The 10,675-nt window shown below is 60.9% G+C and overlaps 1 protein-coding gene across 1 annotated transcript in view; it reads right to left on the bottom strand.

The window, feature by feature from the left end:
- Positions 1-10,675, bottom strand: part of Smarca4 (SWI/SNF related, matrix associated, actin dependent regulator of chromatin, subfamily a, member 4) — a gene marked incomplete at its 3' end in the record, with an annotated part of 61,023 nt that overhangs the window by 11,596 nt on the left and 38,752 nt on the right. Inside the window, exons 20-29 of the mRNA XM_033759595.1 lie at positions 10,150-10,263; positions 9,668-9,775; positions 8,942-9,028; positions 8,003-8,049; positions 6,963-7,129; positions 5,091-5,254; positions 3,412-3,639; positions 3,057-3,155; positions 2,753-2,830; positions 2,065-2,283 (exon numbers count right to left, since the gene is read on the bottom strand). Coding sequence (XP_033615486.1) covers positions 2,065-2,283; positions 2,753-2,830; positions 3,057-3,155; positions 3,412-3,639; positions 5,091-5,254; positions 6,963-7,129; positions 8,003-8,049; positions 8,942-9,028; positions 9,668-9,775; positions 10,150-10,263 — 1,311 coding nt within the window. The remainder of the gene's footprint in view (positions 1-2,064; positions 2,284-2,752; positions 2,831-3,056; positions 3,156-3,411; positions 3,640-5,090; positions 5,255-6,962; positions 7,130-8,002; positions 8,050-8,941; positions 9,029-9,667; positions 9,776-10,149; positions 10,264-10,675) is intronic.

Raw genomic sequence — 10,675 nt, 5'->3', positions numbered from 1 at the left:
TTTTTTTGCAGTACTGGGACTTGAACCCAGGGCCTTTGCACGAGTTACAGTCTCATCTATTCCTTCATTTTTTAAACTTTTAAGATAGGGTCTCTCTTTCATTGCTAAACTGTCCAGGCTGGGCTCAAACTTGCAATTCTCCTCCCTCTCCCTGAATGCTAGGATGACAGGTGTGAGCTACCAAGCCCGGTTTAAAATAGATCTTTTGCAAATAGGAAAGAGACGGAGAAATGGAGGGAGAAGTAAAGAGGTGGGAAGGAGACACATAAAGAATGAAGCTGTCCGTGTCCATGTTCCACTCCCCATGAAGAAAACAGTCACCTCGTACTGTAAACATATACTAATCAAAGTTGCTAAAATCAAGGACCAAAATGAGTGCGGGGCAACCCGGCCACCCACACACTGGGCCCTGCTTCAGAGCATAATCAAATTTAATTAAAAATTAAAGAACAAAACTACAACACTGAGAAGAAAACGTAAGAGTAAATCTGTCACACTGGGTCTGGCAACAGCTTTTCAGATGTGACAAAAAAGAAAAACAGTTAAGTGATGAACACAGTGAAAAACTTGTATTCCGAAGGACAGGCGAGGAAGGCGAGGAGACGCCCACAGAGTGAGATCAAACATCTGCACCGCCCACAGCACCATTAGGGTTTTGTAGGAGACACATTTCCAACGAGGGCACAGGCAAGGCACTCGGTCAGGAGCGGCCCGCGGCCCCCAGGACTCGGGAGGCTGAGGCAGGAGGACTGAGTCGGGCCTGCCTGGGCAACATAGTGAGACACCAAATTGAAATAAAGCAGCTCCCCAACAAGAAAGGGGGCCAGAGGGTGTGACGCCGCGTTCTTTACAGAAGCCGGAACAGTGGCCACTCAGCTGCGAACAGCACCTAAGCGGCCCCAAGGGCAATGAGGAGGCTCACACCCTCTGCCGCAGCACAGGGAGAGGCGAGAAGTGGGCTGGGTGGGCAGCCTCTGTCCCTCTACAGCCACCTGGAAAACTGTCCACCAGAGCCCTATGCTCTTTGTGTCTGCCTCCATCCCCTTACTAAAGGGTGGAACTCGGGCCTTCACATGGAGCTGCATCCCCAGCCCTACTCATTTACTACTGCTAAGACAGGACCTTGCTAAGTCGCCCAAACTGTGCTCAGAGTTGCAATCCTCCTGCCTCAGCTTCCTGGAGTGCTGAGACTTTAGGCACAGGGTACCACGCCCGGCCGCAGTGGTTCTCTGGATTGTCAAAGCACGGAATGACCATTTGTTGCAGCAATGCCACCCTACATATATATGCAAGAAAAATCAGAGCTGTGCCCACCCCACCCACACAGAAGGGTGCACACGAATGTCCACAGCAGCCCTGAAATTCTCACACCCACACGCCCGTCACCAGTGGGAGGACAACAGCCCCAAGCAGCGCAATACGGCACCACCCAGCGGGAGAGAGCTCAGAACTCTGTGGACCACAGCACCCTAGGTCCAGAGGGAGCAGCCCAGGAGGGCTTGTCTGAAAGGAGGCACGCTGGCAACTCCGGAACCGGGCTGGGGAGTGGCTCTGTGGCAGAGCCCTGGGCCAGAACAGGAGGGGCTCTAGGTTCAAAGCCGGTATCGCAAAGAAGCCACCGAGACTCTTAAGACAGAGCCGTGCCTCCAACGGGCCCACGATGCGTCAGTAGCAGGCTCACCTCGCGTGGGAAGGGTGCTGCCGCCCAGACGCACAGGGCTGGCCCTTTCCTCCCCCTTCACGACCTTCTGGGAAGGGCTGTTTCCCGGCGGCCCCACCACACAGCGTCAGGGCTGCACCCTTAGTCACCAGCCCTGTCTCGGAACAGCAAGGTGGGGTCTGATCTGTCGCCACAGAGCCAGGGTGGACCTCGACGCCTGGTGCCCCCTACGGTGTCCCGGGGCCAGAGGGACTCAGCTGCTGAACAGCAACATGCCGGGCGGTGCCAGCCGCATCCTGTCCCAGAGCAGGCAAGGAGCTCGGCGCACCGCTGCTCTCCCTGCGCCCACCCTGTCCCTGCCCCGCCAGGCCGGCCTGCAGCCCGTGGCCCTCTCCGGCATGTACCTTGAGCCACTGCTTCTCCGTCAGCGAGTCGCTATAATCCACTTCTTTGCGGTGGCGGGAGCCTCGCCCGAACATCTTCTCCTCTTCTTCCTCACACGTCAGCCGCTCCACCTCGGCGTCATCCTTGAGGATCCAGGACGGGAGCTCGTCCTCCTCCATGAGGCGAGGCTTCCGCTTGGGATTGCGGGCCTCCTCCCGCCGGCGGTCCAGGTCCATGCGCTGTTGGCAGGGAAAGAGAGACAGGGGTCAGCACGGGGACACTGCAGTTCACGGCTGTGGGGGCCGGGGCCAGGTCACCAGGGAGTCACAGGAGAGAAGCCCTGAGGGCGTGGACCCCAGCAGAGGGCAGCGGCTGGCGGCTCCTCCCAGCTACACGGGCTGGCCCCAGGCCTCAGTGTCACCAGGCCCTCAACAGCCCCCTGCCCTGGAAGGCATCTGCTCCCTCTAGGAGGGGTGGGGGCTCAGGACGGTCACTCGGCAGGACCGGTGGGCCGCAGCCACACGCAGAGCGTGGGGGGGGGGTCCCGCCTTCTGCTAGGTGCGCTCCAGGGGCAGGCTCGGAAGACACGGCCACAGGAGGTGGGAGTGACTGAGCGCTGCCCAGCAGCACAGCCAGCCAGCACTGCGACACCACCCCGTAGAGCACCCTGAAGGTGCCGGGGGCACAGGGGCCGCCCGCGGTGCTCACCATGAACAGGTCAAACTCCTCCTCATGCCGGGCGATCATTTGGTTGACAGTCTCGTCATCAGGCACCTCGTCTTCCTCCTACAAGATGACAAGGCTTTAGTGCGACGGCGGAGAGGCCGGGCTGGGCGGCGTCCGTGGGAAATGAGCTGGCGACCCGGTGTGGCTGCGGTGGATGGGGCCACACGCAGCGAGAGGCTCACACACGCACACGCACACGCACTTCCGTGGGACCAGGGCCCTGCTGGCCGTCTCAGCTGAGAAGCCGAGGATTGAATGGGCGTGGAGACTGAACTACCCCTCTCACCTTTAGAGGTGGCTCCTCCAAGTCGGGGGTGACGCCCGCTGGCGGAGGGGCCGTGTGGGCGAAGCTGGCACTGCCGCTGCCCGTGCTGCAGTGTCTGCTCTGTGGATAAATAGAGGACTTCAGTCTCCAGGGCTGTCAATCCGGCGTCTGTCACCAGCAGTTCAGAAAAAAAAAACCACTTCAAAGGGAAAGCAAGTACTCATCCTCTTTCCGCTCAGCCCACACTCCCTTTACTCCAAAGGGATGCAAAAAAAATAAGAGTGCAAAAAAAGGTACAAAACCAAAAATGAAAGCCGCTCATGCGTCCACCACTCACGCGGGGAGGGGCCGGGGCCGGGCCCGGCGCTGCGCTCACCTCGTCCTGCTCCTCGTGCTCCAGGATGGCCTGCAGGAAGGCGCGCCGCTCGTGGCTGGAAGACTTCTGGTCGAACATGCCTGCCTGGATCACCTTCTGGTCCACATTGAGCTTGTACTTGGCAGCCGCCAGGATCTTCTCCTCCACGCTGTTCACGGTGCACAGGCGGAGCACGCGCACCTCGTTCTGTTGCCCGATGCGGTGCGCCCGGTCTTGTGCTTGCAGGTCCTGCGGGGAGGCGGCCGTCAGTTCCACGCTGGGCCCCCTGTGCCAACCCAGCCTGGCCAGTCTGCCTGCCCTCGCGACCCAGGGGCTCAGGATGGGACCTGGCCTGGGGCATTTGGCCCTGAGGGCCTGGGGCACTTACTGAGCCCAGAAATAACTGTGCCTTACTGTCCCCCGAAAGATACTCAGGAAGAAAGCGCTGTTTCAGAAGACGATTCTTGGATACATCCCAGGAGCCCTGTCTCAGCCCCAGGTGTCCTTGGTGTGGCCACGTCATGCTTTACAAGCCAGGCCACGCTGGCAGCACGGAGCGTCTCACCTGGCCACAAGAGCAGGCGCCTGCGAGCTACGCGGCATTAGCCTGAGGCCGGCTGACCTCTCAGAGCACCCACCCTGCTAACTCCGCCTCTCTCGAGGCTGCTGTGCAGATTAAAGGATGCACAGTGTCAGCGCTGATGTGGCAGCCACGTTCTCCCCATCATCCTTAGCGCAGAGCCCTGAGGCTCCCCGAGATGGCCCCTGCCTCTAGACCATTTAAGCATAGTACAAGGGGTGAGGACAAATCCATGGGCCACCCTTATCCTGCATCAGCACGCTCCCTCCCTGCCGCAGTAGGCTCCCCGGCCTCTGCCCATCCCTGGGAACCTGGCCAATCAGGGAACGACCCCCACAGGCCAGGAGGGGACACTCAATCGTCCCCCAAGAGGGAGGTGATTCATTTACACACTTTATGCTGGGGCCACTGGGCTGGGAAGGACCCCTGGACCCCACCATGGCTGAAGAATTAGGTGGCAGAAGCGAGTAACCTGTGAGGTGCCCTGCACAAGTCCTCCCGGAGGGACAAGGGGCCCCGAGGGCCAGTGCTCATTCTGATGAACAGAAGCAGGACGCTGCCGAATGGGCTTCAGAGGACACCAGGACCACGTGCTGGGACACCAGCAGCCGAGGAGCACTGGGAGTCTCGCAGGCATCTCGGGGGAGGCGCGGACGGACACCCACTGCTCACACCACAGGCACATGCCTGGAGGTGCGATTCGGGACCCAAGGGCAGGGGGCCAGGGACGGAAAGGGTTCTCTGCCATGCGGCTCTGGCATTGGCACTGGGAAACCCCAGGCCGTAGAGCTTCAGGGCGGGCAGGAGCGCTCCGCCCAATGTGTCACTGCTGCGTCTGAGACGCGGGCGTCCTGGTACACATGGGCAGGCCACATGGGCGCAGGCTGAGGAGCGCAGGTACAGCCCGAGTTCTGTTTTGCACAGTGTGACCGTGTGGGCCCAGAGCACGGAAGGGCTGCACCAGACCATGGGGGTGTGGCGACCCCTATTCTGCAATCTGCTGCCTTCTTAAACATAGGGCGGCTCTGCCCACTGTGAGAAACCGGCAGAAGCCTCAGTTCCCTCAGGCACTGTGGGGAGGCTGGGGACAGGCAGGCGACATCTGCTGGAGGCCAGTTACCTGGTGGGGGTTCCAGTCGCTGTCGAAGATGATCACGGTGTCTGCCGACTGCAGGTTGAGGCCCAGCCCGCCGGCGCGGGTGCTGAGCAGGAAGATGAAGTACTCGGAGCCGGGCTCGTTAAAAGTCTTGAGCAGCATGCCCCGGTCCTCCGCCTTCGTGGTTCCTGTGGCACAGAGAGGAGCATGAGTGGGGAGGGCCCGAGGAGCTCCTGCTCCTGACGGCCACGCCACACTCCAGCCTGTGTGGCAATGGCCCGGGCACTCGAGGAGCCTGCCCTGTGTCGCCGGGGAACGTCCCATCCTGGAACGTAAAAATGGGCCTGCCCGTGTGCACAGGCTGACGGGCCTCCGTGGGACTTGTCCTCAGCAGAACTATACTCAGTGGGGCCGCAGCACAGGGCCAGCAGCTCGTGCCGCTGACGCCACCAGGCCCTGCTATCTCCCTGACTCCACTCCGCTCCACTGGGCGGCAAGCAGCCCAGCAGCTAACGCCACCAACACTGCTGTCCCTGCAAACACACAGGGGCTGTGAGCCCTCAGAGGGGTCCTGCGGGCTCAGACTGTACCCACTGGAAGAGCTGGGGACCCCATCAGGGGCTCACTGCACCCAGGCAGGGCGGGTGACCCTGACACTGAGAAAACCTGAGCAGAGGAGCAGGGAGAGGTTTGCAGGGACCCTCACGGCACAGCCCCAAAGGCCCTCAGCATCGTCAGTGTCATCATGAGGCTCATGCTGGCCTGGCTGCCAACAGCTCACAGCTGCCCTAGCAAACTGAGGACCATTTTGGTGATACTGGAAACTAAGAGCTCCTCACCAACAGGCCCAGTGTCACAGGCACAGGATGAGACCCAGTTCCACTGCGGCCCACCGCCTTCCTGATGTCCCACAGCCACAGGTGTGCATGTGGTGCCAACCAGGCCCCGACCGTGGTGCCACACCCGCTTCTCTGAAGGAGATGGGGTCCCATCTGTGCTGTGACTGCCTGAGGTGCAGCAGATGGCGCTGTGGCCGTCCATCCTTGTCCCACGGCTGCTCAACTGGGGGTCAAGAATTGGCCCTCGTGAGGTCGAGAGGGACAGCTGGAGAGGACGGACACGGGATGCGGGTCCGGCCACCTGGGCTTCAGTAGTGTCTTGGGTTTCAGCCTCAACCAGCAGGGCGCCCTGAAGGCGGTGGGAGCAGGGGACAACGCAGAGCCTGTGTGGCATGGCACTGAAAGCTGGGTGGGTGTGTGGGCCACAAGGTGGGGTGCATATGTGGTGGGGTCCCCACAGACGGACAGAGGGGCCCCAGCTAGCACAGGATCGTGGTTCAGGAAACCACAGTCCCCAAGATGCTCAGCACAAATGGCAGGGGTGGGGATGGGAGACAGAGGCGGGGGTTCCTGCCGTGAGACACACTTGTATGCAGCTCAAGAAAGGCTCCAGTATAGTTCGAGAAGGAAGCTTGCTTAGCTCACTCCCTGAGGGCCTGGTACCCGCTTCCCCAGGAGGCTGGGCAAGGGCAGGACTGCCTCGGGCCTCCCTGGAGCTGCAGGTGGAGGAGTGGAGGAAACACGCAGGGTGTCAGGTCCCCAAGGGCTCGGGCTCAGCACCAGGCTGTGTAGGGCCTGCCGCACTAGCCTGACCCTGCTCCAAGCCGCTGTGAGCGTGGCGCTGGGGAAAGGGCCCTGTGGGTGAGCACCCTGGGTGTGGCCGTGCCCGGAGCAGTTACCAGGCGGACTCAGTGCTGAGCCTCACAGCCTCCTCCCTAGGTCCGAGTGACAGGGGTGTCTGTGCCTCAGCTGGCCCAAGACTGTCAGGCACTGCCCCCTAGAGCCCAGCCTGCCTCCCTGCCACCTGGCTGCCCGCCCAGACCTCACTCCCACTCACCGTCCAGCCTAAGGTACTTAAAGCCGCGATACGCAAAGTAATCTTCCATGATCGTCATGAGGGAGGTCATCTGGCAGAACAGCAGCACTTTGTGGTTGGTGGCGCGAAGTTTGGGAAGGATTCTATCGAGAAGCTCAAATTTGCCTGAGGCTCGATACAGGTCCAGCCTGGTTCGAGCAGGGCAGGAAAACAGTTAGGAAGATGCCTTCAGGGGGCAGGAGCAGCAAGGGCACAGGGGTGGCCTGGGAGACAGGCTGTCATCCGGTTACTGCACAGCCATTTCACCTCAGCGAGAAGCTCAGGCCACCCTTGGGCAAAGGTGTGGCACCAGGGAGACCAAGTACTAAGTGCTTATCACCTAACTCTGCTCTGAACAGAGGAGAGGTCCCAAATGGGGGGGACGAAGGTGGGTGTAAGCTGGGGCTTTGTCCCGTCCATCACTGAGGCTCCAGGCACAAAGGCTGCCATAACACGGCCTCATTGCCAGACTTGGGACCCAAGCCCTGACACCGACTGGTCCTGCCCACCAGCAGGAAGGTCACAGACGTGCAGCTGGGCTGTGGGTGCAGGCAGTGCTGCGGCAGGGTGTGGGACCCCACTGGGTGACAGCAAGAGAAAGATCAGGCCTTGCTGCCCACTTGCCCTGCGTCTCCACTGGGGACGGCTGCTCAGCCAGGGTTAAAGAGGCAGCTACAACTGTGAGGAGGTTCACGGATGTGCTTTTCATAGGGCAACTCTAGACCAACAGCCTGCACCTTCCACAGCCGCCGCACAAATGCAGCCACACGGGGCATGCAGGCACCCGGCGAGCGGCGCTCAGGAGGCTCAGGTAAGAACGCCCTCCTGGGGCGCAGAGGTCAGAGCAGCACAGTGGGCCTGGAGCCAGTCTGCCACGGGACCTGGCCAACTCAGCGTGCAAGCTGCCCGGGCTTTGCTCTGGGATCTGCTTATCTGCCGGGTGTCCTGCCGGGGGACCTGGACACACCCACAAAGCCAGCCCCACCCGGAGTGAACGCCCCACGCAGCAGGAAGCTCCTCACCCTTGCACGATGCCGCCAGTGAAGCCCAAGTGCTCGGAGAAGGACTCCTGCGGGGGAATGAGGAGCGGTCATTCCGGGACAGGGACCCCACGCACACCCATGAAAGGGAGGAAGCGAACACTGTGCTCTCAGCCACTCATGTGGCAGAAAGGTGACGCGAGCCGAAGACAGCCCCGAGCAGCGGGACCTCTGGACGTCCACGCCAGGAAACAGCGACTCGAGTGGTTTTCAGAAGCATGAACAGAGACTCGAACAGCACTGCTGCCTGAAGGGCCCCAGCCCACGCTGCCCTGAGCATGAGGCTGCGCACAGGGGCCCAGGAGCAGGCGCGAGAGGACGCCGGGGAGGGACACGGTGCCCGGGAGGCCGCCTCTGAGGTGGGACTGCAGGGACCACTTCTGTTGTGCACTGCATTTCCCAACAAGGTTGGGACGCCTTCAGCTCAGCACAATGGGTTGGGTACAGCTCAGTGGTAGAGCACGACCCGGGCTTCCTGGGCCCTGGGCTCCATCCCCTGGCACTGCAGACCCACAAGTTTTGCAAAGGGAAGGGTCACAGAGAGGCAGATGTCCAGGAGTCACTATTTAACACACTCAGGACTCCTTTTTGGTTTTTGATGACAGGGTCTCATTTTGTACCCCCAAGCTGACCTCAAACTTGTGGCAACCTTCCTGCCTCAGCCTCCAAGTGCTGGAATTACAGCTGTGTACCACCATGCCCATGCTCAGCTAACATAACTTTTTATCCTTTTTAAAAATTTTTTTGGCACGGGGGATCAAACTCAGGCCCTTGAGCTTGCAAGGCAGGGGGCAAAACCACTGAACTAAATTCCCGGCCCTAAAACTGCTTTTTAAGTAGCCATCAAAGGTGATGTGAACCTGTGTCTTAGCTCTACAGGCATCCCAGCCCATGCACAGGGGCCAGCGAGCCGGGCCTCACCTCGATGTGCTGGAACATGTAGGGGTGGTTGCAGATCTTCCTCAGCTGCATGATGGTGTTCATCAGGGTCTTGGTGCCGCCTTTGCCCTGAGGAGGGAGGAGATGGTGTCTCTGGTCAGAGTGGAGGTGGGTGCGGGACCGGCACCAGGGGCTCAGGAGTGAGGGAACAGCCTGTGTGGATGTCCAGGGGCCTGGGAGGTAGAGCACTGGGCACACTGGGAAGGAGGAAGGAGGAAGGGGTGGCACGGAGCAAAGAGGGTTTGGCTGGGAGCCGAGGCCAGGTCACTAACACAGTCCCAGTCCGATGAGCCTTGAAGACCCAAGGGAGAGAAGGGCCACATGGACGGCTGCTCTGGGCCGCAGCACCTCAGAGCAAAGGACCTGAAGATGCTGCCTCTCAGAGGCAACGGCGACTTGGGGCTGTGGCCACACTGGGGCAGGCCCGAGGAGCCTGGTGAGCTCCCAGGACAGGTTCAACCTGCAGGGGTGAGGCTGGCCTGACTCCCACTGTAGCTTGCTAATGGGAGTGGGGGGGTCCTCTCCCCTCTGTGCCCCCTGAGGACACTGGACAGCAGCCCAGGAAATGTCTCCCAAAGAGAACATCGTTCTGACAGCCTGGCTGTGTCCTCAGGGCCATCACCTGGGGCCTCAACCACAGCAAGGGGCGGGAGCCAAAGCTGCCCAGCGCCCACCCCGACCCAGATGGGACAGGGCCCCAGAACCCACCTTCTTGTCCTTCTCGGAGCCATCGGTGAGCAGCACCCCCTTGGCCTGCATGTGTCGGTAGAGCACACGCTGCAGTGCGGACATGTCACACTTGATGACGTACTCCACCTGTGGGAGGACAGTGCTCAGTGGCCGCATGGCCAGGCCACCTCCCCAGCCACCACCCCGACCACGGAAGCCTCAGGGTCGGGTGAGGGAGAAGAGCCCCCAGGACCCAGGGCCAAGGGGAGACACGGGCGGATAGTGTCAGGGCGATTCCGGGCCAGGACGGGCATCTCAGCCATGTTCTGCAGGGACTTGGGTGAGCAGAGAACCCACTGGGCCAGGAAGCCCTGGGCACGGCTGCAGAGCCTCCCTGCCCCGGAGAGCGGCCCAGCCCTGAGCCCACGGCCTCCTGCCAGGCCGGGCTGACGGGTCAGGGACGGGGACTCGGGGGATGCCACCCGCACGATGCCCCACAGCTGCTTCTGCTCCAGCCCCACCTTCTCAGGCAGCTGGGCCTCAACTTCCTTCTTGAGCCGCCGCAGCAGGAAGGGCCGCAGTACTTTGTGGAGACGACGGATGATGAGGATGGTTTCCTCTTCGTTCAGGTCCACCTGGGCCCCAGACAGAGATGTGGGCGTTAGCTCCAGGGTGTGTGCGGGGCCCACTCGAGGCAGGGGCAGGACAGGGCCAGTGGGAGCAGCTGGGGCCACCCTGCTTTATGCTTCCTCAAGGATCCGCTGCCCCCATGGAATTCTGGGGACACGCGGGGTCTTGGACCTGATGGACCCCAGATCTGGACACCTCCGCTCTGAGAAACAACTCGTTACATAGCATTCCGAGGTGACAGGAGCCTGCCTGTGTGTCCACAACCCACCAGCGTGGCCAAATAAAGCCTGACAGCCCTGAGCCCACACCCTCTGTCACCCAGCCTGCGATGGATTGAGCAAAAGTACTACCTTCCCAAGGTGCCTGTCCCTTGTTTAAAGAATAATATATTTTTTAAATGATTAAAAAAAAAAAAAA

Source organism: Fukomys damarensis, unplaced genomic scaffold (assembly GCF_012274545.1).
Source record: "Fukomys damarensis isolate Sample0158 unplaced genomic scaffold, DMR_v1.0_HiC HiC_scaffold_37, whole genome shotgun sequence".
NCBI classification, from domain to species: Eukaryota; Metazoa; Chordata; class Mammalia; order Rodentia; family Bathyergidae; genus Fukomys; species Fukomys damarensis.
This window is presented reverse-complemented; position numbering and strand designations above follow the sequence as displayed.